Source organism: Vipera berus (genome assembly GCF_964194415.1).
Source record: "Vipera berus genome assembly, chromosome: 2".
NCBI classification, from domain to species: Eukaryota; Metazoa; Chordata; class Lepidosauria; order Squamata; family Viperidae; genus Vipera; species Vipera berus.
The window spans coordinates 225375893-225395461 of NC_138203.1; the positions used below are offsets into that span (position 1 = coordinate 225375893).

At 34.9% G+C, this 19569-nt stretch overlaps 2 protein-coding genes across 2 annotated transcripts in view; one reads left to right on the forward strand and one right to left on the reverse strand.

Moving 5' to 3' along the window:
• CENPP (centromere protein P) overlaps positions 1-19569 on the reverse strand; it is a 162647-nt gene that overhangs the window by 106784 nt on the left and 36294 nt on the right. The window lies entirely within an intron of this gene.
• Positions 13527-17851, forward strand: OMD (osteomodulin). Its single transcript, XM_081317415.1, has 3 exons — positions 13527-13540; positions 16024-16985; positions 17512-17851. The coding sequence occupies exons 2-3, from the start codon at positions 16031-16033 to the stop codon at positions 17835-17837; spliced, it is 1281 nt and encodes a 426-aa protein (XP_081173541.1). The 5' UTR covers positions 13527-13540; positions 16024-16030; the 3' UTR covers positions 17838-17851.

Here is a 19569-nt window from a genome sequence, read left to right on the forward strand (position 1 = left end):
GAAACTGATCAAAGAGATCAGGAGAAAGTTCCTGACAGTGAGGACAATTAACCAGTGGAACAGCTTGCCTCCAGAAATTGTGGGCGCTCCATCACTGGAGATTTTTAAAAAGAGGCTAGACAGTCACTTGTCTGAGATGGTATAGGTTCTCCTGCTTGAGCAGGGGGCTGGACTAGAAGATCTCCAAGGTCCCTTCCTGCTCTATTCTATTCTAAAATACAGAACAAAAAGCCACCCTTGAAACAATGCCACCTATCGCTACTGCAAGAAAACTATAGAATATCCCTTATAGCTACTGCAAGAAACTTGGCAACTTTTGCAGTGTTTCTCCATGTTAGATGTTGTAAAAGAAAGACTGAAATTTCTTAATCAGAAAGAGAAGTAAACATTCATATAATCAGCTTATAAATGCCAGAAGCCATGAGGGGCAAAGTAGGTAGCATAGCAATACGTGGGTTACTGAGTATGTATCTGAACAGAAATGCATACAGTTGTTTTATGGGAGAGTAGTACATGTATTGAGTAAGGGAATCTGAAGCTAAAAATGGGACAGGAAGTGTGGTTGTCAGAAACTTCTAAAATAGAGACACTTATCAAGCCAGGACCAAGAACGATGTAGAACAATTCACCAGAGTCCATTTCTTTATTTCCTGACACACAATAGACATAATCTTGCTAGACTAAACCCTAATTACTCTTAACAAATATACCCTGGGAGATTCTAGGGAACGGCTATTCTAACTTTCTTACTCTTCCATCCATTTCCAGGCAATGCTGCCTTTCTCCCCCCCCCCCTTTCTGGAATGTGCTGCCTCCTTCCCGTGGAAACTGCCATTTTGCTGTAATTCATCAGATCAGCTCTCTCCCCCCTCTTCCCCATAGGTACCATCTCTCACTACATCTTTATAAATATAGAATTATCTACCTTATAACAAGTCCAGGGCCTTTGCATTATACATTGCTTTTTTTTGTTTTGGCTGCAGGAATATAATTATTGCCATATTTTAAGATTTCATCAGAAACTTTTTTGAACTCTGGAGAAGCTTCCAGTGAGGAATGGGCAGACTGATTTCTTGCAGATAGTGGGAGACATTATTGGCTGAAAGGCAACGAGATGCTGGATCCAGATTGCCAAAAACATGTAAAGATGTTGACATTATCATACATACTTCAGGCAGCTGTTTTTGTGTATGTGTGAGTAGATGACAAAAACTGACTTTTCACAGTCTCTTACAAACAGCTGGGAGTCACGAGATTCCACCAAGCTCACAGCTGCTAATGTAGTTGTTTTGGATATACTGGTCTCTGATTTGATTAATCACTCTGGAGTTTATGTTTCTTTTGTTTTTTTTATCTTGCTAAAGACTGAAAACCTTCAGAACCTCAAATCTGGTTGTATTTCCTGGATGAGTTTTCCTTCAATCCATTTAGAAAGAAAATTGTGTTTATAATTTTCTAAGAACATTTTCTGGAATATAATAGTAAGGGATGATTACAGCATTGATTTTAGAAATTTTTAAATTAATTAAGGGCTCAGATAGAATTGAATTAAAGAAAGACTTTTAATTTAATTAAAAGAATCCTTTCTTGTGGGAAATGTCTATAGATACAGTGGCATCCTGGTACTCATCTGCTTTGAAACTCATCGAATTTGAGTTGCATTTTGATTAGAAGATTTTGTCCCAGTACTCATTGTCAGTTTGGTACTCAATGCAACCTAGAACTTGTCAGTTTTGGCTGCCTTTTTCTTATGGGAAAAATTTATTTGGTACTCATTGGTTTTGGTACTCATCGCACCTGCCAGAAGCTATTAATGATGAGCACCGAGGTACCACAATATATAATAGTGAGATGACTTTGAAGTCTGGACATTAGATGGCACTAGAAGGAAATAAAAGATGGTTACTTTCAAGAAAAAAAATGGGCTAAAGATGTAAGTAGAGTCATCCAACATTATAGAATTGGAAGATGATACTGATGAGAAGCAATTCCATTGAATAAAACTGAAGCTGACTTGAATGTGGATTTAAAAATGAAAGCTTATAAAAAAGAGATAGAAATAATGGATTTACAAATGAAACTGGATGATTTGATAATTACAAATATCTTACAAATAATAAATCAGAATAGAGATATGGATATCTTTTTTACAATGGCTTGGGTCCGGGATATCTGAGGGAACACCTGCTGCCGGCATCAAGCTCCCTTCGTCCTGTGCGCTCCCACAGGGAGGGTCTTCTCAGGGTACCACCGGTAAAAGATTGCCGGTGGACAATACCCAGGGGGAGGGCTTTCGCTGTGGGTGCGCCGGCCCTCTTGGAATCAGCTGCCTGTAGAGCTTAGGACTGCCCCTGACCTTCGCTCATTCCGCCGGGACCTGAAGACCTGGCTCTTTGAGCTCTCTGGCCTGGTCTGAGCATATTAATTGGGATTTTAACTGTTTTTTAACTGGGGTTTTATTGCAAGGTTTATATAATTCTTTTAATTGATTTTAAGTTTTGTAACTGTTGTATCTGTTTTTTAAATAACCTTGTGAACCGCCCTGAGTCCTACGGGAGAAGGGCGGTATATAAATTGAATGAATAAATAAATAAATAAATAAATAAATAAATAAATAAATAAATAAATAAATTTACAAAAAGGACATCACCACCAGATGGATTTGTAACTGGCTGATGAACCACATTCAGCAAGTTGTCCTTAATGGTACTACATTTACATAAAGGGAAGTAAGCAGTCGGGTACCACAAGGTTCTGTCTTAGGCTCAGTACTCTTCAATATCTTCATAAATGACTTAGATGAGGGAATAAAAGGGAAACTCATCAAATTTGCAGCTGACACGAAGCTGGCAGGAATAGCCAACACCCCAGCATCCAAAATGATCTTGACAGACTTTAACAATAGGCCCTATCCAACAAAATGAATTTTAATGTGGAGAAAAGCAAGGTTTTACACTTAGGTAAGAAAAATCAAAGGTTCAAGTACAAATTAGGCAAAACCTGGCTTAAAAACAGTAAGTGTGAGATGGACCCCAGAGTCCTAGTGGACAATCACTTAAATATACGAAGATTGGCTGCAGGACTTGGTTTTGGCTAGTCTAAAGAAAAGAAGAAATAGGGGAAACTTGATAGCAGTATTCCAGTATTTGAGGGGCTGCCACAAAGAAGAGGGGGTCACGTTATTTACCAAAGAACTAGAGGGCAGGACAAGAAACAGTGACTGAAAACTGATCAAACAGAGAAGCAACCTGGAATTAAGGAGAAAATTCCTGACAGTGAGGACAATTAACCAGTGGAACAGCTTGCCTCCAGAAATGGTGGGTGCTCCATCACTGGAATTTTTTAAAAAGAGGCTGGACAGTCACTTGTCTGAGATGGTATAGGTTGTCCTGCTTGAGCAGGGGGCTGGATTAGAAGACCTCCAAAGTCCCTTCCAGCTCTATTCTGATTGAATTATCAAAAATTGTAAGGGATGTTACAATGAGAATAGCGATATGAATAACTTTTCTATACTGGAATCACAAAAGAGACTGGATGAAGATGCCAATAATTCTGAGAGAAGAGATAAATTAAGTATAAGAAAGCAGATGTTTGGATTTCATTTGGGGAAACTAAACATTGGGGGGGGAGAAATAATAAATTGGTTTATTTGATTAAGGTTAATATAGAGGTTGCTGGTTTTGGTAACATTTGGTGGGTTTATGCTGATTAGGACTTTATGATGATGTTTTCAAGACTTTGCTTTCTCTAATGAGATTTAATGGCTTTTTAAAATCAGGACTGGATGACGATAACTTCAAAACTTTATTTGAAAATGATAGGAGAAATTGTTTAAATAGAAAATGAGACATAGATATATAAAGTAAGAATTTAAAATGTATTTATTATTGTAATTTGTATAATACATTTCTAATAACCCTAAATGAAATTTGGCCAATTAAGATGAAACCTTAAAGATTTGATTGTAAAGAATGGGATGAAGAAGTGATTAGTTTTAGTGATAAGTGATTAGCTGAAAGGGGAGGAAAGGGGAGGAAAGAGGAAAGGGGAGGTTTTGTTCCCTTTTTTACACTTTTTTTATTTTATATATATTTTGTGTAGAATATATTAGTTTTATTTGTATATCAGAATCTTTGATAAAAAAATTTTTTTTTAAAAAAATATTGAGCTCTAACAGAAAGCTCACTCAGTTGGTTGTTCCAGCAGTGGTGGAAATAGCTACACAGGTACCTGAAATATTTGACCCGGGCAGTTGTTCTAAGAGGAATTAAACTTGCAGCCATCCCACAGCTGTTATTGACCATGAGCAAGGCCTCTTGATCACAGAAATTATTATTATACAATTTGATACAGCAATTTCCATTCTTCAAAAAAGCAAAAATTCAGTTATCTGAGGAAATATGGCTCTCAGATGGTCATAAGTTAATAGAGTGATATCAAATCATCGGCTAACAAATGCGGATAGTCCTCATTTAATAAAGGTAATTCAGACTGGCAACTCAGTTTGTAAGCAATGCAGTTGTAAAGTACAATAACACATGATAGCGCCAACTTACAACAGCAGCTCTAGCAGTTCCAGTGGCTGTTATTAGGTGATTCCCCAGGCAAATCCCTGGGATTGACTCTGCTTGTTGGAAGCTGGCAGTGGAGGTGGCAAATGATCTTGTAACAGCAGGATGCTACAAAGTCAAAATTGCAAGCTAGTGTAGCCTGCCTAGAGCTGTAATCTAGTACTCCTTCAGGAGAAAATAAGTTTAACTGATCTCAATGATACTCACATTTGAGTGTTTGATTGCATATGAAACTTGTTATTTTATGATTTTTCATACTTTTGTAAGATGCAAATATTAATAATTCTCATTCAAAATTTAAATTGAATGAGTAATATTTTATAGAAGATCAGTAGAATAGGTGTGCTTACTGCCAACCTCAGGAACAATTACTGAACACATTTTCATACTTGCAGTGTTTCTATCTGTATTACATACACATTGTAAAACATTAAAGTTACTGAATGAAAATAGACAGAGAACTCTTTTTGCACTCACTCCTATTCAGTAAAGTTTGAATCTGTTTTTTATTTGTTTCTGGAGAGACTTGAGGTCTGAGAACAAAGCTACTAACAGGAAACATATGGAAAAGTTCTACAATAAGTGAACAACTGACTTCAACTCCAAATGCCACGTATCACATTCCAGTTCTCAACCAATCTAGGAAAAAGCTTGTAGCACTTACTTTATAAATTCAATCAGTTGCTAAAGGAACTTTAAGAAATAAGTAAATATATACAAGGGGGAAAATAAACAGATTACTAACCAACATTGCTAATAAGTTTATTCAGATATTAAATTAACTAGGTGGCCATTACAATCTTAACATTATTTCATAAAACTATCTCAACAGCATATGCTGCCAGGAAAGAAACTTGCTGTAACTTGTTTATAAAATGAGAACATTTTAGTACAGATGTAAGTTAAGAGTTATTAACCATAAAATTGCTAGGAGCCATCAAAAAACAAGCTACTATTCCCTAGACCTTATTTGACACATTAATGCTGAACGTAAGTTTTGGAATACTTCAAAAGCATGTATAGGGCTTACATGTAAAATATGACAACTTCTGATTTAGGATTGCAAATGTTCAGCATGAAAAATGAGGTCACAAATGTTGGTTTGTTTCACTCCCAGCCAATTTTTTTGTTCACTGTCCTTATGAAGAACAAGTATTATACTTTTATTTGTGAGTGTATCCCATGTCTAAAAAATGTTCAGAATCCTCAGTGGCCAAGAGGAATACTGGGAGCAAATTATTCTTTTCTTTTCTTCCTGTAAAAAACAGGACTCTGCTAGAGAAGTTCTGGTTTTCTGGTTTTCTTAATTTCAGGGGGGGAAAAGAACGGTATTAGAATTCTCTCAAAAATAAAACTGATAAAAACTTCCAGCATGGACAGAAGGGATGATTACATTAATAAAATTCCAAGAAAGGTGATAGTTAATGAAGAATGTGAATCATCATAAACAACACTGCTAGCAATGCACAGTTGTGAAATATTGCGAACACATACAAAATGAAGTATTTGTTCCTGATGCAACCGATTTTTCTCAAATAGGATAATCCAGAAATTTTAATTATTTCCTTCATGAATATAACATGAAAGATGCATTAGTTCAATTAAAGTGAGTGAACTTAATTAGCAAAGAATTTAATTCATTTATTTAAAGTTAGTGAATTTAAAAAAAAACTTTTCAAATTTTGTTTAGAAAAAAGAATGCTAAACAACTAATGATAAGCTTTAATTTATAAAAATATAAATGCTTGATGTTTCAATTCATTTTTACTCAGTTAAGCGTGCTAAATTATTGTTTTGCATTTTCTTACTCTCCACCATATGCAGGAATGCCAACAGTCATAACAGAATTAGCTTCTTTATCTAACCAGGAAAAAAAAAGTCCATATTTGTTTTTCTAGTTTCCAGCCTTACTACAGCCAGAAATTTCTGGTGCAATTTCTGTTTTCCAGCCTTACTATAAATTCTGACACCAAGAACTCCACTCTAGCTCAGATTGTAACAAATGCAAAGCTAAATCTGGTAAGCGTGCTTCCCTGCTTTTTCTGCAGTTAGCTTTGGGACCAGTTTATATTAGCCCCATTCATCTCCCACTCCTAACAGAAGAATTCAGACAAAAATTCTTTGTTTGCCTCCCATGGCTAAATTATCCCAGAAATATTCATCAACAAACAACAAATCCTTCAGAGCTGAATTATTGCCAAATCTAACATTATCTCTCCTTTTGTGGCTGTTTGTTTGCCTTTTATAGGCATTGGTGGGATTCAGCGGTTCACACCACTTGGGCAGAACAAGTACGGTAGCTAATTTTTTGTTGCCAGGCCCAGAATGGACTTCCGGAAAGGGCATCCACACAGAGAACCGGTTGTTCACATATTTGAATCCCACCACTGATCCTAGACTATACAGCTTATATTCAGGGAGATACTAAATGGCTGTCTTTGAAATATTCTGAGTTCAAAGCATCAATTTTGAATGTTTTAGGGATGAAAGAAAAGCTCTTTAGGAGGCGTTGTTTTCAGAATTCTAATTGTTTGAGACAGTGCAACTGGGCCTTGTTTTGCAACATGTGCCTGGATTTTCCCCAAAACTTTTTCCAGCCTAGAGACGTTCAGTATAACTCATGTCCCAACTGCTTCCTGGTTTGATGGGAGTAGAGGAAAGAAATAATTAAGCAAATGGCAGACAGGAGACTGCTTGTAGTGGCATAATTTTCAATCTGCCTCAGAAGTTACTCTTAAAACCTTCCACTTGGACAAGTAAGTTATATAATGTTTGTGCTTTATTTTATTTATTTTATTCTACAGAAAGCTCATTTAAAAGTGTTTGCATTCACACATGCTAGTTTATTTGATATACAATCATTGCTAAAGCAACTGATGTTATATAAATGTAAACACGTTATAGAAGAAACAATTAATAGAAAGCTGATTTGTGGAATATTTATATGTGTATTCTTTGCAGGTTCTGAAACATTTGCTTATATCTGCAACCAATAACTATTTCTATGTGTAAACAAAATAATTAGGAAAGACAAGAGTTACCTTTATTTCACTTGCATCTGAAAGTCAGGTGTTTGTGAGTGGAATCATCAAAGTTTAGTAGGTTAAAATATTGTGGGATTTTCAAATGCAAACTGAAAAAGTTGAAGTAGTACTAAATAGTACTACTTGAACATCATCCTGCAGCAATAGCTTTAACACCATCAAACAATAACATCTATCTACCCCAGGTCCTTGAGAAGGGCTTAACAGATAGATAAAAAAGCCAAGTCCAGTCTAAATAATAATAATGACTGTGGGGGAAAAACAAAACTAGTACCAATAATAATAGGTGTCTTGGTACAATTCCAAAATACCTGCACCAGTCACTTGAACAACATTGGTATTGGCAAACATAACATCAGTCTAATTGCAAAAGGCGTCTTGGAACAACTTACATTCTATGACAATAATATTAATATCTGCCTATAACATCTGCCTATCCCAGGACCTAAAGAAGAACTTAATTGGTAGATTGAAATGCCAAAGCCAATTTAAATATCTGGCTGACTATGTGATCAACCATAATTTTTAATTTGGTGAAATGACTTTCTATTGTTTTCTAACAGGAAGCAATATTTCTATTGCTTCGGATACCACAAAGCCTTCTCCCAGAAGGTAACACGGAAAACAGGTGGTAAAGAGGATGTGTAGCATCCCAGACAATTCTGTGGACCTTGTTCAAGCATCGTTTATATGCTATATCCTGGATAAAAGGAACTGCCAATAATCTTTTCTGCCATCCTTACCACTCTCTGCACCGCCTTCCTGTCTGGAGCAGTAATGCTTCCAAACCAGACAGTAACGCATTATGACAGGATGCTCTCGATTGTCCCTCTGTAGAAAGTGGTAAGGACAGGGGAAGGAAGATGTGCTTTTCTCATGTGACGCAGAAAATGCAGGCACTGCTATACCCACTTCACCAGTGTCTCATTGTTGAACAACCAAGCTACTAGAGGAAAACTAATCATTTATGGAAATAATTATGGCAGTGACAGTGACCTGATTGAATTATGAAAAAAAGAAGGTAACTGGAGGCATAAACAGAGTAGCTCCTTTCCTTTGGCTGCTGTCTTTTATTTATTCCATTTGTTAGTAGTCATTACATAGAATGTATACTCAATTATTCTACACAGAATAAACAATTAAAAGCAATAGTTACATGGTGCTGAAGCTAAATAAACATTCCAAACATTTAAAATGTGGCATACATTAAGTTTATAGTATACCAGATTAAACTGTACTAAAGGCTGTTAAATTATTCAAAACATACAGAAGTTACACAGTCGATTAAAGGATCTTAATACAAAAATAGGAATGGTGAAAAATGGAAAAGATATCAAAGGAGAATCTGGGTAAGGCATTTCATAAATGGAAGGACTATCTTGGCATGACCTTGGTACAAGGCCTCTGATGGGAATTTCATCATGGTCCATGTAGAATATATAGGGACTCTGCACCATAAGCCATTAAGGCCTTTATATGTCAAAACATGTCCACTAAGCCAACCATGACCAAACAATATTTATTTATTGTTATGTATTCAATTAAAATGAAAATAAAAATAAAATGAATCATAGTATCATTAAATACTATCATTAAATTATCATTAAGTAATTGACATAAAAATATAGGCAGTACAAAGGTGAGTTGAAAGGAGGAAAAATTAAAAATTAAAAATCATAGGAAGAAGGACTGGATGGACATACTAGTAGTCTTCAACATGGACCTAAAAGATCTAATTGGAGATGGCTCCAATATTAAGAGAGGTAGACACAAACTCAGAAAGGATTCTTCAAGTAATTCTTCAAGTAGAAGCAGCAAGTTTCTATTAATTAATTTATTTATTATTATTTTAATCCCATTTATATCCCGCCCTTCTCCGAAGACTCAGGGCGGCTTACAATCTAAGCACAAATCAAATGTGCTTAGCAATAGCCTTCATTCTATGTATATGCCTGCTTATTAGGGCTTTCGGGGGGGCCCCAAGCGGCATTATTACAAAGTCAGCTTATTGCCCCAACAATCTGGGTCCTCATTTTACCTACCTCGGAAGGATGGAAGGCTGAGTCAACCTTGAGCCTGGTGGGATGCGAACCTGCACTAATTGCAGGCAGCTGGTGTTACTTAAGGAGGCATTAGCCCACTGCTCCACCAAGGCTATGTTTCTCCATTGCATGACTTAAAAATAGGTACAACAGGATGACTAGCATTGGCTCCTAGCAATTGCCATAAGTCACTGAGAACTGATCATTTGAGTGGATCTTCTACACCTGCAGAAGAGGATATTTAACAAGTTTTAAATGTAGGACAATATAACCATAGGGCCCATTTCTAATTAAATGAACCTTGGTAGCACAGTGGTTGGAATACAGTACTACCAGCTACAACTGTTGACTGCCAGCTGCCAGCAGTTTGGCAGTTCGATTCTCATTCAAGGTTGATTCGGCCTTCTATCCTTCCAAGGTCGGTAAAATAAGGACCCAGATAGTTGGAGGCAATATGCTGATGCTGTAAACTGCTTAGAGAGGGCTGGAAGGCACTGTGAAACGGTATATACAGTAAGTCTAAGTGCTATTGCTATTGCTAAATGACTTAGTGGTTAATAGTTTTAAATTTTCTGGTTTCTTTTCAGAGGCATCAAATATGGAATACATTCAAGCAGTTAAAGGGCACAAAGTCAATTGGATGCAGACCAATTTGGGTCAGTGTACAAAACTCTATTTACATGGAGTTTTGTAATCTAATATTCAGAACAACATGAAGCCCCTCAAAGCTTTATATGTGGACCCCAAAGCTGCTTTGAAAATTGCTGGTAAATTATAATGCAATAAGACATAAAGAAATTTTTTTAAAATACATGCGAGAATAATTGCGGTATATCATTTTAAATAATATAAGTAAATTTGAATTTAAAATTAATAATTTTTGCTTTCAACTTTCCTCATGAATCTCTTCACTCAATTTTTGGAATATAGCCTTCACAGGCCCAATGTGAAGATAATGCAGTAATGTAGATTTTGTTCCTATTCAACAACACCATTCCATCTGCTCAGTGTCATCCAGAGGCGCTTTCCCAGGTGGCTAGCCGATTAATGAATTTTAGCTGTATCAGACTGTCCACTCGAAGTTAAAACAGCCAAGATTCTGCTGTGGTATACAAACATTTTCCAGTATGAGCTGTAATTAATACAGAGTATAAACCAGAAGGTAATTATTGGGGAGTTTTTCTATGTATTTGGATATATTATTTCAGTTTGTTTCTCTCCAATATAGACAGAGTGCTTAGTGAGGTATACTTTGTTTGCATCACACTTGGTGTTAAGAAAATTTTGGGTACACTTGGCAAATTCAAAAACATTGTTTTCAGCAGAAGTTTTGCTAGTTCTATTATATAAAGTAATAAGTTTCCTCCTAATGAAGCAATTTCTGTCCTTCTTAACAGTGGCCGCAAAAATACTCATTATCCCTCCTCTCAATTTCACTCCCCCCCCCCATTTTCAGCAAACAGTCCATAGAAGATTTTGAGGCTCTTATAAAGGTACTTATTGCTCTGTTCAGCTAATTCTACCATCTTCACAATCCACTCTTCTATTGTGGATATTTCAACATTTCTCCCATCTTTGTGCAAATAATAATCTTGCTACAGTTATCATATATAAAACCAGTCTCCCATAAGTGTTTTTAATTGACTATCCATCAGTCCCAATAAAAAGAGTTCTGGTTTTATCTCGATATTATATTCAAAAGTCTTTGTTCCTGATGGACAAGGAATTTGAAAAAAAACTTCTGGAATTTTGTTACTGTATATGCTTATTGCAGCAAAAATTATTCATGCACCACAATGGTAAGGTATAATAACCCCAAAATGGAAGAATGGGTAGAAAAACTGAGATGGCCATATTAACTGTTTTAATTAGAGAAAAGATGTTTTCTTTTTTCCCTGACCCCATACTTCTCTTTCCCTTCCTTTCCTTCTGTTGTTTCCCTATAATGTTTATTTCATTTGTATTTTATATTATGACAATTTCAATAAAATTATACAAGTTATGCCATCTCCTCAAACAGAAGGCTGTATCCACAATTAGTGAGGCTTTAGTTATTCAGTTGCATTACTGCAATGCATTCTTCATAGAACTATCCTTGAAGGCCATTTGGAACCTGATCCACAATGCATAGCTCAATCATAGTGCCCCTCAATGTGCCCATATAACACTTGTGCTTGGGGAGCTAAGATGGCTACCAATTGGCTTCTGGGATCAATTCAAGGTGTTGCTTAACATCTTTCAAACCCTTCATAGTTCGGGACCTGGATATCTATGGGATTGGACATTCCCAATAAGGTCTGCCTATCTTAAGTAGGATAGGCTCGCACAAAGTCTATTATGACTTGGCTAATTCTGCTTTTGTTTTATTCTGAATTATATTCCACTCAAGCCAGTTCTGACTGAAGCGGCTTATGCATCCAGGACAGACGGACAGACAGACAAATATAAGTGGTAAAGAAACTTAATCATGATTAATTTACTTAACATCCACCTCTGAAATTAAGATTAGAACTGCAAGGCTAAACATTATTTATTATGAAATAAGTTTTACTTAGTGTCTGAAAAGTATACACAGAATTATACTGTCAACACATTCAATTATGTCAGCTGTTACTTGTATTTTCACAAAATAAGTTCCCAGACTCAGGACTCAGTTATGTTACAACTGACATGAAACAGAAAAAAATCATCTTGTTTGTAAGAGCTATAAAACTCAACAATTGGAATGTTAAATATTTAACCATTTTAAAATATGAACATTAAATGCCCTTGCAAAAGATATAATAATAATAATAATAATAATAATAATAATAATAATAATAATAATAATAATAATAAGTTGGAAGGGACCTTGGAGGTCATCTAGTCCAACCCCTTGCTCAGGCAGGAAACCCTACACCATTTCAGGCAAATGGCTGTCCAGTCTCATCTTAAAAACTTCCAGTGTTGGAGCATTCATCACTTCTGGAGGCAGGTTGTTCCACTGGTTAATTGTTCTAACTGTCAGATTGAATACTAATACATTTTCCTTGGATTTTCCTTGAGTAAACAATCGAATGAACATAAGAACCAGTACTAACAAGGAAGCAAGCATAGTTTGATGGTCAACGCTAAAAATAATCTTCAACCATCCCCTCAAGTGAAGGAAATTCCTACCACACCTCAAACCAAAAATTAGAGAGGGAGAGTTAAGCCACATAATTTCACCAGAGTAAAATTACACCCTTACTTGTATAATCTATTCTGTTCAACAAGGAATACTTCATTCTCCAGAACCCTTTTTTGCAGCAAATTATACTTCATGAAATGCTTATATCTACAAGATAACTCTTATACCTTGAGGGCACCTTCTAGAATCCCTGGTATATTCTTTGGCAGAAAACTACCAAATTATCTTCAGGTAGGAAATTATTTGTTTTTAAAAATTCTATTAACCCTGTGGTAATGTTCCTTCAATTACTACATTTCAAATCCAATTTATCTACTATTCTTATATAGTGTTACTTTTAATAACATAACTTTTAAAAGGATGTACCTTATAATAAACATAAATCCTTTGTAAATTTGTCTGATTTATGCATGAATTAAGAACAATGTATGGAGACTTAAGATTATTTTGCATAGGTTTGGTAGAAAACAGATTATTGGACAACAGTAAAAAAAAAACCCAATACTGCAAATTTCCTAAAAGTTAGTTAGACGGAATCCTATCTTCTCCTGTGCCAGCACTAATGTAGATCTGAATCTGCTGCCTAGTGTTTGGTTGCAGCACTATGACACCGCTATTTTTCCAGTTCTCTTAAGCCATTATTCCAGGAAGCCCGCCTATTGCTCAGCTGCTTCCAGAACAGACTTTGGAGAGAACAGGAATATATTTCAGAAGGTGAAGTATAGAGGAACATGTGTTGTTTGTGTTAGTTCACTCATCTAATACAGGATACTGCTTTAGTTATAAAGATAATTTACTGAAAGCTATTAGCCTATTATTTAAGAGTCAATGACTTCATTTAGTGGTTTATACTCAGATCTGATGGTTCATATTCTTAAATCAATGTTCCAGTTCTTTGGTAAAGCATTTCATTTTTTGAAAATCAAAGTAAATATTTAATTTTCTCAATAATGTGATTAAAATGAATTCAATGAACAAAAAATCTAGGCAAGAAGAAAAGGAAAACAATGCCAGGAAAAATATTTCCTAACTCTCAGGATACATGAAATACATATTATAAACTTTTATAACAGAAGGTTTAGAGCCTGTTCTGATTTACAAATATGAAAGAGTATACTTCATTTACCAACAATTGCATGGAACAGAATTTATTCAATATAAGTGAATGTTTTATCTTTATCTCAATCAGTTTGTAATTTATGTTCTGCTTAGAAACTTTTGTTCTTGTTTTTTTTTTATTTGGGCATTTGCTTGAATATAAAACAAATCTATTTACTTATCTGAATTAGGCATAAGTTATTGCCTGTTTAGATTATTTTTCCATGTTTTCTGTGTTGATTTATCATCTAACACTAACACTGTCGGGCAACAAAGTCTTATACTTTATATATAAGCAAGAATTTGTGCTATTTGATATTGACGTTAACTGGTCGGTATTATCTATACAAAATTTCAACTTGTAAATATTGATCTTGACTTGACGTTTACTGATTTATAGAACACAATTTGTGTATATTATTTAGTCTGTTAACTGTGGTTGCTGTTTTGGCCATCATTATGCATTCTTTCCCCAAATTTACTGGAAACAACTAATTTTTTTACTCAGCTTATGAGAATAACAAGTAATAATAATTTTACTGTCAGTGGTAGTTATACTGCAGAAGTTGGTTTCAATTTGTTTTATAGGATAATAATAACTTATTTTAAAAGGAAGGACAGTTAAAGAAAAAACAATTTCTTTTACTTCTGAATCTAAGGAACGATGTCTATCTAGGTTTCCCAATTAATTCTATGTCTTTTCATTCTTATACTTAAATAAATTACTAATATTTTTTTTACTAAAAAATACATTACTAGGCAACAGCCAATAACTTAATAGCCAGTCATCAACACCCCAATCAACAACTGAAAAGCCGCACACAACCAGGCACCATATAAATATCACACACAGAATAGCCCAAAGCACACACTCTGCTAGAGAGAAGTTCCCTGAAGATGGGCTCCAGGTCCAGTATGAAAGCTCAGAAGACAAAAGCCTCTGGTCTCAGTGACTGACACAGATTGGATCCTGCAACATTATCCAGGGACCCATAGATTCGCCTTCATTTATACCTAGCCTCTATTTGAAAATCCCTAATGATAGGGAAGAAACCGCTCCATGATGTGTGTGTTTTTCTACAATGTGGCTCTCTATAAAAGGGAAGCAAATCAGACTGCAGCAACTACTGTAAGGGAATGTGTGGATGACCTTGTGGAAGAGATGCTGTCTAGGAAACCAACAGACAAGTGAAGTAGGAGTCCCCAGTGGCTTAAGAGTTAGGGAGGACTTACCCCAATTGATCAAATGGTTAAAAGTGACGGCAGAAAGTTTCTAGTTTTAGACCTGCAAGATTCTGTTCATGTAGCTTCATAAAAAAAAGTAGAATTAGTTCCTGTAGTCATATTTCCTGTCTGGCTTACCTGGGAAGGCTGACATGATGTGCTAGACTCTGTGCTTTCAGATTGGGCTGCAGAGCCACCAACAGGTCCAGAAATGAACTGCATGACAAGCGTTTGTCTTTGAAGCCAGAGGATTGCCATATTATACTTTAAAACAGGCATGTCAAACTGCTGGCCTGCGGGCTGGATGCATCATACTGAAACCGCGCCTGCCTCATTGCCGGCAATGGGGAAAAAGTCACGGTATGTCGCAGGTTTGACATGCCTGCTTTAAAACATTAGCCATTTTTCACTGGCAAAGAAATTCCAATGGAACCACAGTAATCATTGTCTTATTAAGCTAACACCAATGTTTATAATATGAAATATAATAATTTATGCTATTAAGTTAAACATATTGGATAATTTCAACTGAAGGAAGAGATCAAAATACAGTGGGAAAATGTATATACAGAGTCCTAAAATAAGGTAAATACATGTGCCTTATCTTTTGTATGCCACTAAGCACTAACAAATCTTTTTAATGGTACAGTGTTTAGCTAAATCTACTGAATGTTGTACTCATTCAAGCTAAGTGCAAACAGAAAAAAGAATTTTAATTCCAAGCTTAGGATGATTTTAAATCTTAAATATGTAGAAGTGTTAGCTCCTAGACAAAACAAAGACAACATTGTTCTGTTAATTATATAATACCAGTATTTCCTTTGTTATCAACTTTTTAATGTTAATGTACTTAATTTGTTTTCTTCTTTCTGCAGGATAAACATGCAGACAATGAATATGGCAAAACCAAATCAACTGTTAACTATTTTTCTTCTCTTTGAAATGTCAGTATTTGGTCAATATGAGAGTGATGATTTTGAGGATGAATATGAACATGAAGTGGATAATGAATATCCATCTATTTTTCATCAAATTCCTCATGTAGAATATAACATTCCATACTCCACCATACCTGCTGAGTGTGCAAAAGAATGCTTCTGTCCATCTACTTTCCCAACAGCCATGTACTGTGATCATCGCAAGCTTCTGACAATACCAAAGATTCCTGCTCATGTCCAGCAACTTTATCTGCAGCATAATGAGATTGAAGCTGTGCCTCTGGAATCCTTTGTTAATGCCACAGCTTTGAAAGAAATTAATCTCAGCCACAACAAAATCAAGTCTCATAAGATTGACAATGGTGTATTCGTCAAACTTGCAAACCTCATAGAACTTCATTTAGAATATAATCAGCTAGAAGAAATTCCATTCCCATTACCTGGAAGCTTAGAAAGGTTGATCCTGGGTTTCAATCAAATTTCCAAGTCAGACAGCAAAGCCTTGGAAGGTTTAATACATTTAACAATGCTTGACCTCTGTAATAATTATCTTGAGGATTCCCAGCTCAAAGGAATAGACTTTTCAAGTATGAGAAACCTAATGCAGATTAACCTTTGTAACAACAAGCTACAGTCTGTGCTTCCAGATCTACCACCTTCACTAATGTATCTTTCACTTGAAAATAATTCAATTTCTTCCATTCCAGATAATTACTTCCACAAGCTTCCAAATCTTACTGCTTTAAGAATGTCACACAACAATCTTAAAGAAATTCCTTATAATGCTTTTATGTTGTCTAATCTTCTGGAACTTAATCTTGGGCATAACAAATTGAAACAAATTTTCTATATTCCAAGAACCCTACAACATTTATACCTAGAAGATAATGAAATAGAAGGTTAGTTGCTTTTATAAATGTAGTTTTTCTAACATTTACCTTTACTTGAAATATATTTAATACACTATAATATGTGTATTAGTGAGTTTTTAAAAGGTTCTTATACTAAATGCATGTGGTACTAAATTATATGGAATTTTAACTAGCATATTAGATATGGGAAGAGAACATGTAGGAGTTATGACTCAATTAATTTTCTATGTTGCAATTAGTTTTTGGTTAAAAGATACACAAGCATGCCAAATCCTTACATAGGATTTGTTATGCTAAAAGGATGGCCACAATTTCCCAAACCCTCAGTTTAGATTTTATTTGATGCTGAGTTTTTGTCCCATATCAATGATTGGGGAATCTAGATTAAAAGAGTGGTGGAGACTGGAAAAAAAACCAGTTTCAGTTTAAGTAAATCAAGAGTGATAGAAGATTTCTGGTTATTGGTTTTGTTCTCATAACAGGCAAACATTACTTTGGAATATCTTGCAAGAACCTATTTACTTTAATAAACATTGTTTTTGTCTTTTTACAGTCATGAACGTTACTTTAATGTGTCCTACTATTGATCCGCTGAACCTCAAACATTTAACTTACATACGAGTGGACCGAAATAAGCTTACAGCTCCAATGAGCACCTATGCATTCTTCTGCTTTCCACTTGTGCGGAGCATTTATTACGGGGAACAAAAAATTAGCAAAGATCAGCAAACACAACTGAGAACCCCTTTGTTCCGAAGATTTCTAACTCAGGAAGAATTTGAAGAAGCAGAAGATTTTCATGAAGAACAAGATGACAGTCATGATCACGAATCCAGAGGAAGTGACAATAACAACTACCTGGATCCTTACTTCTATTAACAATTTTAAGAGGTAGTAATACTATTAAACAAACAAACAAACAAACAAATATCAAGTATAAAAGAAAACGGAATAAACTGGAAAATGCAGCAAACCACCTGAAGCCAATCAATATATTTTGTAGCATATAGAAACTATTTTTATATAGAAAATCTCAACAGCCATGAAAATCTTAGCTCTTCAAACTATTAATAGCAAACGATGAAGACATTTTAAGTATCATAGAAACATTTATCTTATTTTTAGTTTGAATTAGGCTTGCAGTAAAACCATTGCAATAGTAGATTTAAAAATCTCTTGGTATTTCAGTTATCAAGCATTAAACCATTTTATGGTTTATGCATGTAGATATGTGTGTCTGTGTATAAACTTAACATTCATGAAAAAAATTCATGTTTTGCCAAATTCACTTCATAAATATGAAATTATTCAGGGAGCTGTCCGTTGACTCAGAAGAATAAATTGAAGTTAATACTGTACTCACGTGAAACAGATGGCTAGTAGGTAATAGTTCACTTAAAAACCATAAATTGAATCCAAAGATGTTGAATTATAATATGAATAATAAAAAGATAAGCCATCTTTTCAGTTGACAGGACATTCAAAAATAAAATGAAAACTGACCAAAATCAAATTTCACATAATTTTACTAATTTTACTCCATACTATCTTTACTTACTAACTTTACAAAGATACTTTACTATCTTTGCTATCTCTCATGAGAAATAATAAAACATTCATCCTGCTGCATAACATTTCAAGAGAGGCTCATTATCATCATCATCCTATTTTATTTTATTTTTGCCTACAGGCATTATTTACCTTTTAGATTACATAAAATCATTGTTGGTATCATGAGTACCAACAATTGTTCATTTGCTAAAGTACATTTCAAGTACATATAATGAGTAACTTATGTTTGTTACAGAATATAAATTATCTAGAATGCAATATACATTAATGAAACTATCACTAAAAAATACACAGACATATATTGCAACATAGGGAAAAATAATCAAACGTGGCTTATATTCACTTCATCGACAATACAAGGCTATCGTGGTATTTTTAATCAACATTCACATTTATTTTGCCTTCATATATGGATTTTAATCAGATAGATAACAATAAATATTTAACTATATAGTGTGTTTATAAAGGTATAAGATGTTACAAACAAATTATAATATGATTGAAATATAGGTGTTTTTTGCCAGCAAATTACTTCTGTAATAAATTGGGATATTGTTAAACATTGATGCACCAAAAAGATGGAACTTCACTTTGATAATCTTTATTTTCCTTTTCTAAATGCTAATATAACATTGTGATCTTGACTTTAAATACAGTATTAATTCATAAAAAGACTAAAATGTATATTCTGTATTCTCAAAGATTACATATAATGCACTACCATTCCTCAAGGATAAATAATCAGCTTATTTTATACTTAAAGGTAAAGGTTCCCCCGCACATGCGTGCTAGTCGTTTCCGACTCTAGGGGCCGGTGCTCATCTCCGTTTCAAAGCCGAAGAGCCAGCGCTTGTCCGAGGACTTCTCTGGTCATGTGGCCAGCATGACTAGACGCCAAAGGAGCATGGAACGCTGTTACCTTCCCACCGTAGTGGTCCCTATTTTTCTATTTGCATTTTTACGTGCTTTCGAACTGCTAGGTTGGCAGAAGCTGGGACGAGTAACAGGCGCTCACTCTGTTACACAGCACTTGGGAGTC

Bases quoted from the DNA above. Each gene is read 5' to 3' on its own strand.
- OMD (XM_081317415.1), top strand. From the start codon at position 16,031: ATGCAGACAATGAATATGGCAAAACCAAATCAACTGTTAACTATTTTT. The intron at 16,986-17,511 runs GTTAGTTGCTTT...GTCTTTTTACAG, and splicing joins AGAAGATAATGAAATAGAAG to TCATGAACGTTACTTTAATG.